Source organism: Heptranchias perlo, unplaced genomic scaffold (genome assembly GCF_035084215.1).
Source record: "Heptranchias perlo isolate sHepPer1 unplaced genomic scaffold, sHepPer1.hap1 HAP1_SCAFFOLD_295, whole genome shotgun sequence".
NCBI classification, from domain to species: Eukaryota; Metazoa; Chordata; class Chondrichthyes; order Hexanchiformes; family Hexanchidae; genus Heptranchias; species Heptranchias perlo.
In genome coordinates this window covers 153747-166809 of record NW_027139307.1, presented here as the reverse complement: position 1 = coordinate 166809, position 13063 = coordinate 153747, and the positions used below count along the sequence as shown (strand labels likewise).

Here is a 13063-nt window from a genome sequence, read left to right as displayed (position 1 = left end):
ATTTAAAAAAGTACTTGGATGTGCACTTGAAGTGCCGTAACCTACAGACCAAGTGCTGGAAAGTGGGATTAAGCTGGATAGCTCTTTTTCGGCCAGCACGGACATGATGGGCCAAATGGCCTCCTTCTGTGCCATAACTTTCTATGATAAGTTTACTGTGGACGAGATGCAGCATAAAACTCCCTCTACACTGCATCAGCAAGGTGCCTTAATATCTACCTTACAAAAGTATCTTTGGCTGCTTTATTTTTTCCATTTTTGTGTACCAGCCATTCTGATGGTTTTTCTTGAGTTGGGTGCAATGGATTTGCATCCAAGAGGAAATAGTCTGAGACGGCCCAAACATGTTTCATATAGGATACTGACAGCTGGCAGACAGAGGAAACTTTTGTCCCATCAGCCTTGACTAGATTCAGCCCAAATTTTTAGAGATAATGGGACATTGCACGTAATGCCTTGTGCCTTAAGAGGAAGATAACTACCTGCACTATTTTTGATGGGTACTTAACCGTGGAATTTTTTTCATGGCCGTAAATGTTGCTTTGCTGCTTTTATTTGTAGTAGTTTTCATCATCTCTGCTGTTCACCAAGTGCAGAAGTGTTGAAGAAGGGAAGATTTGTTTGTCTCAGTGAAAAATAACTTACCACAATAAACTGCAAATCTTAATCAGACCAGATTTGAACTACATTTCAAAAGTGCCCCCCCGCCACCCCAATAAGACATTGGGTTCTGATTTTTTTTAAAAAAAAAATACAATTTGAAAACATTTACTGTTCAGCAATATTCCTGTAGTTTTTGTGTCACTTCGTGCTAACTCGAACCCTGGAGTTAAAAATGCTGTCCATATCCTATCCTGCACCAACCCGTGCTCGCCCATCCTAGCTGACCTTAATTGACTCCTAGTACACTTCCCCCCCCCCCCCCCCCCACCCCCCCCCAACCTAACACTTCAAATTTAAGGTTTTCATCCTTGCTTTTAAATTCCTTCATGGCCTCATCCTTATCTATCTCTAATCTCCTCCAGCCCTGGAATTCCCCATCTACTTTCCAGTCCTCTGATTCTGACTCCTTGTGCATTCCATTCCCCTTTCACCCCACCACTGGAAGTTGTGTCTTCAGCCACCTAGTTCCTGCTCTCTGCAATTCCCTCCTAAAACCCTTTCACATTACTGTCAAGACCCTCCTTAAATCCCATCTGGCTGTATGTTTAAAGTACAGTATTGTCATTTCCTTTTTTATTATGGTGTTTATTGTTGTCATAATTCTCAGCCTTTTGAGCACCCATTCATTTTATCGGTCTGAGGTTGAGGAGACTCAGGATTTTTCTGTATTCCCCACACAACTTGCAACATTCTAGTGGCCTACTTAGTTTTTTTTTTAAGTGTCCATGCTTTGCGTCTGTACAGACACTGATCATGTCCCAGCTTCCAGCAGTTTCTCCTTTGTACCATATGTTATGGCTCTTCTTCCAAATCTTCATTAACTTTCCAGCTAACTTTTTGCTTAGAACTGATCTAGTTCTTATCACTTCTGAATACTTTGCTTTCTGACCCAGGCTTCCAAATAGAAGTCCATTCAGGTCTTTGGAAGAGACAGGGAACAAGTGTAAGAGCAGCTGCTTATTGTAACATGCCAGCATTCAGGCATGTCTTTTTATGTTGTATCTGTAGTGGTATTTTTTTTAAATTACCTTGAAGGGGTCAACCTCTCTGGGACAGTAGACAAATGAACATTTTGATCCTATCTTTTGTTACTGCTCCAGATAAAATCCTGTGGTCTAAAAGATCACACTTACAGCATTTTAATTTTATTCCAGCAAAACTAACCATGTATTGTTCCATAAGGGCTGAAGATTGGAAGTGTGTTCTTGTGCAATAATTAGCCTGGGAGAGTGCACATTGTGATGGTTATTGTATTTCAGGTATCGTACTGGTGGAGGAAAGTCCCAAAACCGTCTGACTGCTGCAGAACTTCAGGCATTTGTCAAACAGCTCTATGTCCTTCCCTGCATCATTGACCAGGCTCCCCTACTGAAGGTATGTGTAGCTTCTGGAGTTACTTGAACAGTTTAGTAGAAAAAGTGAAAGTTGATTTTAATGATTTGTAGCTCCTATAATAGCTTTTATAACTTACTGTTTTGTTGAATATTAAAATTAAATGAGTATCCATGTAATTATAATGGAAGCTTTTCAAAACAAATTATTTTTTCTGCTAGGTATTAAATGACTTTGTTTATAATGTTTCAGTAACGTGATTCTTGATGCTATAGTACAAAAAATTGTGTATTTCTCTGCACAGGACCTTTTAAATTCTGTAGAAGATTTTCAGCAGCGTTCTGAGAAGGCGCTCTCTGATGAAATGCCCAATACTTTTGAACTGCAACAACTGATGGACCTCAGTTTTGGGTTTGACATAGAATTACCACAGCTGCAGTGTCTTCGAGAGCGCCTAGAGCAAGCACGGTGGCTAGATGAGGTGCAGCTAGCTTACTCGACACCTGATAAATTTGCTTTGGATGATATGAGGCGGCTGATTGATTCTGGCATAGGATTAGCACCTCACCCAGCTGTAGAGAGGGCCATGGCTCACCTGCAGGAACTCCTCACTGTCTCCGAACACTGGGAGGAAAAAGCTCACAGTTTGCTAAAAGCCAGGTGAGAGAGCATTACTGCATCACCCATATGTGCAAAAAGTCTTAGATTAGCAGATAAAAGGCAAGACTGCCAGTCTGTAATCGAGGAAACACACTTTAAAAGACCACAGGATATTTTGGGATTCACCAAAGAAAAAGAGTAAATATTGAACAGATAAAAGAAAAAACTTGCATTTATGTAGCATCTTTCATGACCCCTGGACATCCCGAAGCGCTTTACAGCCAATGAAGTACTTACGAAGTGTAGTCATTGTTGTAATGTATGAAACGCAGCAACCAATTTGTACACAGCAAGGTTCACAAACAGCAATATGATAATGACCAGATCATTTGTTGTTGATGTTGGTTAAGGGATAATTATTGACCAGGATACCAGGGAGAACTCCCCTGCTCTTCTTCGAATAGTGCCATGGGATCTTTCTCCTCCACCTGAGAAGGGAGACATCTCATCCAAACGACACCACCTCCAACAGTGGAGCACTCTCTCAGTGGAGTTTCAGCCTAGATTATGGGCCCAAGTCTCTCAACATAGGAACAGGAGTAGGCCGTTTAGCCCCTCGAGCCTGTTCCGCCATTCAGTGAGATCATGGCTGACCTGTGACCTAACTCCATATACCCGCCTTAGCCCCATATCCCTTAATACCTTTGGTTAACAAAAATCTACCAATCTCAGATTTAAAATTAACAATTGAGCTCACGTCAATTGCCGTTGTGGAAGAGTGTTCCAAACTTTTACCACCCTTTGTGTGTAGAAGTGCTTCCTAACTTTCACTCCTGAAAGTCCTGTCTCTAATTTTTAGGCTACGTCCCCTAGTCCTCGACTCTTCGACTCCCCAACCAGAGGAAATAGTTTCTCTCTCTCTACCCTATCAGTTCCCCTTAGGATCTTGAAAACTTCAATCAAATCACCCGAGCTGCACTCACTCCCAGGCCAATATATCCTTCCTAAGGTGCAGTGCTCAGAACTGAACACACTACTCCAGGTGTGGTCTAACCAGGGCTTTGTATAGCTGTAGCATAACTTCTAGCCCCTTGTATTCTAGTCCTTTGGATATTAAGGCCATTAGCCTTTTTGATTATTTTCTGTACCTGTCCATGATATTTTAATTATCTATGTACATGGACCCCTAAATCTCTTTTGGACTGCCACTGTTTTGAGCTTTTCACCATTTAGAAAGTACTCTGATCTATCCTTTTTAGATCCAAAGTGGATGACCTCACACTTGCCTACATTGAGATCCATTTGCTACAGTTTTGCCCATTCACTCAATCTATTAATATCTTTGTAATTTTATGCTTCTATTTACACTGCTTACAATGCTGCCTATCGTTGTGTCATTGGCAAACTTAGATATGTGGCTCTTTATCTCGTCATCTAAGTCGTTAATAAATACAGTGAATAGTTAAGGCCCCAACACAGATCCCTGTGGGATACCACTGTTAATTGTATACATATGATTTATATCAATTAGTGTCAATTATATTTAGGTGGTGCGTATCAATTGGGGTCTCTCTTGTATCCATTTATATGAGAGTTTATCTAGGGGGTACACAGTGGGTGTAATGTGAATCTCTGTGAATAAAGGCTTGGAAGCAACTGAAGACCAGGCTCTAGTATTCTATCCTTCACCACATGGCTATCCAATTTATTACAACCACTAGTCACATCCTGCCAGTTTCCTAACCAGGTTAATAATTTGGGGAGTGGGACTTGAGCCCACGACCTTGTGTCTGAGGTGAGGGTGATAGGACTGAACCAAAACTGACACATATTAGATTGAGTGTTTTATTCCCTTCTGATACATGGTCTCTGTGAACCACTTAGTTAACAAAATAGTTGATTTAAAAAATGTTGTTAGAATTAAAACTAATTTCTAGAATATATTGTTCCTTCCTCACTCAAGTCTTCACTGTAATGACTTGTACCATTATCCAGCTCCGACTAGCCCAGTCACAGATGCACTTCAGGTCCGAAAGCCTACAAATAAATCTCTAATCTGATCCAGAGCAAATCTTAGGTTTACTGACCTCCTTATGTAGTAATCATATCAGCCCAGATTCAACTACCAGACAATATTTTCTTATTGTTTTTGAAAGATGATTACTTTTACTATGCTTTTTTTTTACACAAGCAAAGTGGAAACAAAAGACTGACAGATATATTTCCACTTTGCTTGTGAATAAAAAGCAAAGTAAAAGTTTCTTCTGCCCTGAAGCCTTTGTTTATTTGTGTATAAAGAAACTGTTTGGATGTGGCATAAAGAGCTGTATTTATTTCATAAGTAGATAGGGCTGACTTGCCTTTTCTTATTTCTTTAAGCTTGTTTTTTGACATTTTCAAATCGGTGTTCAGGACTAGCATGGCCCTTTTTTCTCCCTTTCTGCTTCTCTGCTCTGATAGCTGTCTGTCCGGTTGTCTTCCCTCACTTCTGCAAGGTTCAGAATTCTAAATCTTTACAGGGCCACTGTGTCCCTGTGCTTTCACAGTTCAATCCAAAGATTCATGGCCAGTGATTAAAGTGCGCTGGAGCTCAATCCACTATGTTGGCTAATCTTGGTTGAATAGCAATTATGGGTAAGATTGGCTGCAGTGCTTTGGATGGGGGGGAAATTGGTCAGTATTACTGGAAGTCTGTGCGGGTAGATGTCTGATAGCCTGCCTGCGCTCACTGCCAAGGTTCGCGTCAATAGTGGCCAATTGGACGATGTACGAATAACACCACCAGCAGTGCTGAGTCCCAGTGAGCCAGATAACATCTTAGAGAGGACAAAATGGGAAAGAAAAATATACTTTAGGTGAGCTGAAACACTCATTCTGGCTCTTGAGAAAAAAGCTTCACTCCTGGTCCAATCCCATCCTCCTCATTCTCCGTAAGTTGTGTTCTTTCAAGCAACTACTTATTTTCCTTTTAAAAGAATGTATGGACTGTGCTATAACAATCAGTTGTAGCAGTGAATTCCACTTTCTAAAATCCCTCTAGAATCATAGAATCTTACAGCCCAGAAGGAGGCCATTCCATGTCTGTTCCAGCTCTTTGAGAGAGCTATCCAATTAGTCCTGCTTCCCTGCTCTTTCCCCATACCCTTCAATTTTTTCCCCTTCAAGTATTCATCCAATTCCCATTTGAAGTTATTATTGAATCTGCTTCCACCATCCTTTCAGGCAGTGGATGCCTCATAATTTTGAACACCTCTACTAAATCTCACTGTAACCTCCTCTGCTGTAAGAAGAACAATCTCTAGTCGCTCCACGTAACTGAAGTCCCTCATCCCTGGTACCACTCTAGTAAATCTCATCTGCACTCTCCAAGGCCTTGACATCCAAAAGACTATACTCCAGCTGAGGCCTAACCAGTGATTTATAAATGTTTAGCGTAACTTCTTTGTTTTTGTACTCTATGCCTCTATTTAGAAAGCCAAGGAACCCGTATGCTTTTTTAACAGCCTTATTGACTTGTCCTGCCACCTTCAAAGATTTGTGTATGTGACTGTCTGTCTGTTCCTGCACCCCCTTTAAAATTGTGCCGTTTAATTTATTTTGCCTCTCCTCATTCTTCCTTCACACTTCTATGCATTAAATTTCATCTGCCATGTGTCTCCCCATTTCACCAGTCTCTCTTATGTCCTTCTGAAGTCTGCTACTATCCTCTTCACTGTTTACTACATTTCCAAGTTTTGTGTCATCTGCAAACTTTAAAATTTTGCCTCCTATACCCAAATCCAGGTCATTAATGTATATCAAAAAGAGCAAGTGGTCCTAATACTGACCCCTGGGGGATATCACTGTATACTTCCCTCCAGTCTGATAAACAACCATTCACGACTACCCTCTGCATTTTGTCTCTTAGCCAATTTCATATCTACGCTGCTACAGCCCCTTGAATCCCACAACTTTGACTTTGCTAACTGGCCTATAGTTACCGGGTTTATTCCTCCCCCACTTTTGAACAGGGGTGTAACATTTGCAATCCTCCAGTCCTCTGGTACCACTCCCATATCCAAGCTGATTGGAAAAATTGTGGCCAGAGCCTCCGCTATTTCCACCCTTGCTTCCCTCAGCAACCTAGGATGCATCCCATCCGGACCGTGACTTTTCTACTTTGATCGCTACAGACCTTTTAAGTACCCCCTCTTTATCTATTTTTATCCTATCCAATTTCTCTACCCCCTCTATTTTGACATTGGCCGGATCCTCTTTTGTGAAGACAGATGAAAGTACTCATTTAGCACCTCAGCTATGCCCTCTGCCTCCACAAGTGATGCTATTTGCCACTTGATCATAGAGGTCATTGGTGACTTGGATGTTCTACTATATTATATACAAAGTGAGTATTGATACCACTGTGTCAGTCCATGAGTTGCAGGCGGGGCAGGACTTATGGCAAACGAGCCTATTTAAAAAGAGCCTCCACGAACTACGGCAAACAGAACTCGTGACCGAAACTACAGCAGAGACTCCCGATTAAAAGCAGGGTTATTTCTCCAGCAAAATGCAGTGAGTGGAGGATAGTTACATCCTACCAATTATGTGCGTAAAATCAATCCCAATCACTCACAGCAGTGCGGTCTCCATACGTGATTGACGGGGGAATTACCCAATCAATTCCAATCTGGCTGGGAATAGTGGTGTCGTTATATGCTGCGCATTATACATACGAGGCAGGGCTAGATGCAAGTTCCCCTTGGTCGGGCCCATCATGTTTTGTGTCAAGAAACAGCCCTGTACTGAATTTAAATCCAATTCCTGTCTGTGCATATCCTTCTCATTGTACTAAACGCCGTCATCTTCATTTGCTTACTCTATTTGTTAGCTTGAGCCAGATTTTCACTTCTTCCCATCTCCTGGAATCAGATTAACTTTCAAATTATCCTATAAATATAAATCTGTTCCTCTTGCCATCTATCTGTCCTGAACATCTTATAGCCCACATATCCTTAGAACAGAATTTCCTTCCACATATGCTTCCTAATTCAGCATTTGAATACATTCTGAATGCTTCCAGAATTCAAGTAAAGGCACTGCCTTTTTTTAGTCTCTTATGTTTATAATCCCTACATTTATTTGCAGTTACCTTGTTTTCTCCTTAACTACCCTTTTCAATTGCTTATCTATAGTTATAGTGTGATTCTCTGCTTTCATCCCTACATCAATTTAAAAGATCCTTAACATACTCTTCTGTGTTATTAGCTGGGCTCCTTGTTCCTAACCTGTTTATATGCAACCATTTAGCCAGGTTTATCCTAAAACAGTTCATTACTTATAAACACAGCATTACTTAACCATGTAGTTACTCATTTACACCTATATGTCCAGCAAAGACTGCCTGTAACCCAAAAAACAGACTTGCAGCCCTTAATCCTTCAATTTCTGGGCAATATGCCTGAACTCATTGTTGAATTTGCTTCTGAACCCTTCCTCCATATGTTGTTTATGCTCCATGAACAGTCAGCACTGGCTTCTCCCTTGCTGCTTACATTAGTGCATCATCCTCTCCATGCCACCCCCTTAGTCCCAGAACACTGATTACTGCACAACGAATGTACAGGTGGCCCTTATTATTCTACATTAGTGGCTCTAAAATTAGTTTCCTTTCAAAAGGGTTCTATGAGTAAATCTGTTACTAAATGACACATCCACCAATCAGATTATGCTGTGCCAGATTAATGGCAATCCTCCTGCTCTAGATGAGGGCTCCTTCCTGGGGTAACAGAATCTGTTTCGATTTCAGGTTTGTTGTGTCACACCAAATAATGTTTATGTATTTTCAAAGACTAGTTATGCTCATTTGGTGACTACTTCTTTCCTGATCATGCAGTATTGTTTAAATATGGTGTTGTGAGTTCACAAAGAAGACTTGAATGAGTTTTTCCTATAGATTGATGAGTAATTGTTCCCTCAAAAGATGAACACTAATTCTCCACTTTGATGTAATCAGTTCAGCTGGAGAATTTAATTGGTAATTGCAATTATCATATTGGGGCTGGCTGAGATCAGAGCCATCTGTAGACATTGGCTGATCTGGGCTTTCACTAACCTCAACTACTATTAGTTACTTGCCACCCCCACCCCCAAAGTTCATAGACCTTGCACTCTTGCCCTAGTCTACCCACTTGGTTTAACAGTTAGGAATTACAGTGCTATTGTTAGCTGCTGAATTTGTTGGACGTTTTGTGATTTTATCCAAAGTTTAAATGTGCCACTTCATAATCTTGCCAAATTGAAATGATTTAATGTTTTTGCCACCCGTTCCCCATTTTGGAGCTTTACTGGTTAGAAAAGTTCAGACACATCCTTTTTTCAATTTGCATATGAAGATCAATTTGGGTTGGCAGGATTCTATGCTTAACAGTCAAGAATTGTCACTTTGTTTCCCAGCCGACTTCCCAGAGAGATCTAGCAATCAGTGCAGACATTTTGTTGAATCTTGCAGATTTAAATAATTCGCCATGCTTTTCGTCTCATTACACAGTTTAAATGAAAACTTCCAGCTATGCCTGCGCCAAACAGTTTGGAGCAACTGAAGGCATTAAAACAATTGGAGGGAGCAGGGTTAGATTGGATGACGGTCCATTTGAGTGGCTTCGGGAAAGTGGGGTGAAAACGACTGAGAAGGGAACATGAGCACGATGAAGACACTTTCTCCAAGATGAATTGGCTGCACTGCATTAATAGACATGATAACACACTGCTGACAGTGTAAATCCACATTAATGTCCACACAAAAAAAAGTACAGCAATAGCGTTTTAAATCTCCAGATCAGCTATAAAGGGCTTAAAAGCATTTTGTTGTGGAATTGTTCGGATACGGTCACTCTTATAGAATCATAGAATGATACAGCATAGAATAAGGCCATTCGGCCCATCATGCTAATGTTGGCTCTTGAAAGAGCTATCCAATTAGTCCCAGTCCCCTGCCCTTTCCCTTTAGCCCTGCAGATTTTTCCCCTTCAAGTATTTATCCAATCCTCTTTTTGAAAGTTGTTATTGAATCTTTACCACCCCTTTATTTAATACTTTCTCTTTTAATAATTTTCTCTGTTTTTCGTTTGTCTGTTTTATTGTTTCATGTATTCTATCTCCAGCTCTCTTATTTCTCTCTCATTTTCAATGCCTCTCTCCCTTTTTATTGTCATTCTCTTGGTTTATTTCTCCATCATTGCTATTCCCCTTTCTGTTTTACTGTCCACAGTCTCCCATCTCTCTCTTCTGTCTCCATACACAAAATGTCCCTTACTTGTCCTCCTCCACTCGATACTTCCATGCACGTTATCTTCCATCCCATTCCTCCTCTATATCCTATGTCCATTTTCTGGTTTCTCACAAGATAGATACAGGTGAGCGAAGTAACTCGGTCTTGCTGGACTTTATAGGTCCCATGTAATGTGTATATAATGGAGACAACATATTTTAAACATTTTTAGAAGTGAAAATAGAAGTGGCCTGTGAAGTATTTTTATGTTAATTCTAATGTCTGAAAACAATTAGGAAGACGAAGGAGCTTTTTCCCTTCGTTGAGGGTTCTATAACAAGGGGACATAGATTCAAGGTAAAAGGCGGAAGGTTTAGAGGGGATTTGAGAAAGAACTTTTTCACCCAGAGGGTGGTTGGAGTCTGGAACTCACTGCCTGAAAGGGTTGTGGAGGCAGGAACCCTCACAACATTCAAGAAGCATTTGGATGAGCACTTGAAATGCCATAGCATACAAGGCTACAGACCAAATGCTGGAATATGGGATTAGAGTAGACAGGGCTTCATGGCCGGCGCGGACACGATGGGCCGAAGGGCCTCTATCCGTGCTGTATAACTCTATGACTCTATGACTGTTAAATTGTGAAAATGTTAAGTAGCTGCACCCAGTATGGACTGTGAATTTGTTCGGGTTCATTTAACAAGTGTCTCTGATTCCTGCAGGCCTCCGCACTCTTTGACAACTCTATCTGCTGCCTTGGAAGAAGAGGGAATTATTCCTGCTTATCTCCCTGGTGGCCTTGCTCTGAAAGAGGCTGTACAGAAGGCTGGAATCTGGCTTCAGGAAGTGGAGACTTTTCAGGTTATTTATAAAATAGGCATGAGTACACCGAAATGAAAATAGGATTTGATGTATGATATTCTCTCTCTCTCCCCCTCTCTCACACACAAGGGTGGAGCAGAGCAGAGACCTTAGGTAGTCAATGAACATTAATGGAGAGATGAAAGGTAACACAAACTGCTGCTACAATTATATGCATCATAAATAACTGATGCGTGGAAAGTTTCAGATTGCTACAACTGGCTTCAAAATAATCCATTCCAGTCTTGGCCCAGCATTCAGCCCTAATGCCAACATGCTCAGTCCTCTACTTTGAATCATTGGCTCCTGTGGTGTAAACTAGAAGTTGATTTTAATGCCTGCACAATGGAATCCTGAATACTGACAGTCCATTTTCGCATCAGTCTGCATATTCCTGTTCTGAAAAGTAGTCTGCCTTAATGTGATCCATACAAAACTCTGCACTGATGCTTGTGGACTTATTCCCGATCTCAATGCACTTTAGAACATAAATTCCTAGAAATTACCTTTGACAATATCGGCAAACACTTAACATGTTTGCATGACATTCCTTGTCCTCTGACTTAACACTGGCATTCATACATTTATAGCCGACAGAGGAATGTAAATAGGAACATTTGAAGCGTTGATCTGCTAATTTCACTAACGTGATTTCTAAGGAATGAGATAGTGGATGGGGTGAGATCCCTCTATTGGAACACTGTGCTGGAAGGGTGGTCTGGACCCTTGGTGTCAACCTGCTTTTTTGTCCCCAGGCTCCTGAGCCGCTGGAGCCTGCTCTGCTTTGCCAGTTTCTCGTGCTTCCATTTCTACCTGCCTTACCCCCTCCCTACCCCACCACCTCAGCTATTCACATGTTCTCTGTGTCTTGTAAGTGTCTTTAATTTCACTCATTATGCCTCCTATTGTCTGCTGGCCGTATCCTAACTCGCACCAAGTCCCATTCACCCATCGCCCCTGTGCTTGCTGATCTACATTGGCTCCCGGTCTGGCAACACCTTGATTTTAAAATTCTACTTTGTTTTCAAATCTCTCCATGGCCTCACCCCTCCCTATCTCTGTAACCTCCTCCAGCCCTACAACCCTCTGACATTTCTGCACTCTTCCAATTCTGGCCTCTTGTGCATCTCTGAATTTCATCGCTCCACCTTTGGCAGCCGTGCCTTCAGCCCTCTAGCTCCTAAGCTCTGTAATTCCCTCCCTAAACCTCTGCATCTCTACCTCTCTCATCCTTAAAACCTACCTTTTTGATCACGCTTTTAGTGTCCTGTCCTAATATCTCCTTACGTGGCCCTGTCAAATTCTGTTTGATGATGCTCCTGTGAAGCGTCTTGGGACGTTCTACTACATTAAGGGCAGTATGTAAATACAAATTGTTGTCTCATGTTAGTATCACTTCAGCAGTTTAACCATTTCTATTAAGCACTTTGCAGATTATTCAGTTTCTTGTCTTGTGTGCTTTTCCCCTTCCCTTTCCTGTTTCTTTTTAAAGGCTGTTCATTCATAATTTCTTCCAGTTAAGACTAAGGGTCTACACCTGAAATGTTAAATTATGTGTTGTCTCCACGGATGCTGACTGGACCTGCTGAGTGTTTCCAGCATTTTCTGTTTCTGTTTAAAGACTATTAAGATATCTGGCTTCAAGGCTGGTCTAGACTGACTAGATGAAAGTCTCCCTCCTGTACTGGTTGTTGGGCACTATGTCTATAATTTGGCACTGAATTGACAATCCCACTTGGAATACTGTGTTGGAAATTGAAAAGTCGCATCGATAGGGGATGATCTTCTGAGTTTGGTATTGTAAAAGGGAGGTTTGCCTTGCATCAAGCTTGAGCTATACCTGACTGGAGAGTGCTTGATATTGACACTGGGTGAGAAAACTGGGCAAAGAGTTGACTGGTTATTAGTGGTATAAGGACCTATGGAGGGAGTTGATCTTCTCTAACAGTATAAACACTGCTGTAGAGGAAGGGAAATGGAATATGGTGAACGTCCCATGACTGGACTAGCTCCTGCCGGGGTGTGTGGGGGGGGGGGGGTAGAATGGAAGTCCAGGATTGATGCTTCAATTTAATTTGACTTAAATTAGGATTATATCTTAGGACAGTGGTTTTCAATATTTTCTTTGTGGAGAGCCCCCAGTCAATATTGCAGTTTTTCCTGGAGACCTCTTGTAAATATTGATGTACTCTTTGGGGCCCTCAGTCCTAGTTTCTGAAAGACAGTGTAAGCTATCTAAAAGAGGTGATGGCGTCCTAGAATCTAAGCCCAGAAAGAGCCACTGACCATTGTAAAAGACATATTTTACTGTTCACGTAGCTTCTCACTATCCACTACTCTTTAATTTTGCTGATGGCT

General features: G+C 41.3%; 1 protein-coding gene across 1 annotated transcript in view; it reads left to right on the top strand.

The window, feature by feature from the left end:
* Positions 1-13063, top strand: part of LOC137310949 (lysine-specific demethylase 5B-like) — a 220992-nt gene that overhangs the window by 142118 nt on the left and 65811 nt on the right. Inside the window, exons 18-20 of the mRNA XM_067978463.1 lie at positions 1923-2037; positions 2300-2655; positions 10567-10705. Of these exons, the coding sequence (XP_067834564.1) occupies positions 1923-2037; positions 2300-2655; positions 10567-10705 (610 nt within the window). The remainder of the gene's footprint in view (positions 1-1922; positions 2038-2299; positions 2656-10566; positions 10706-13063) is intronic.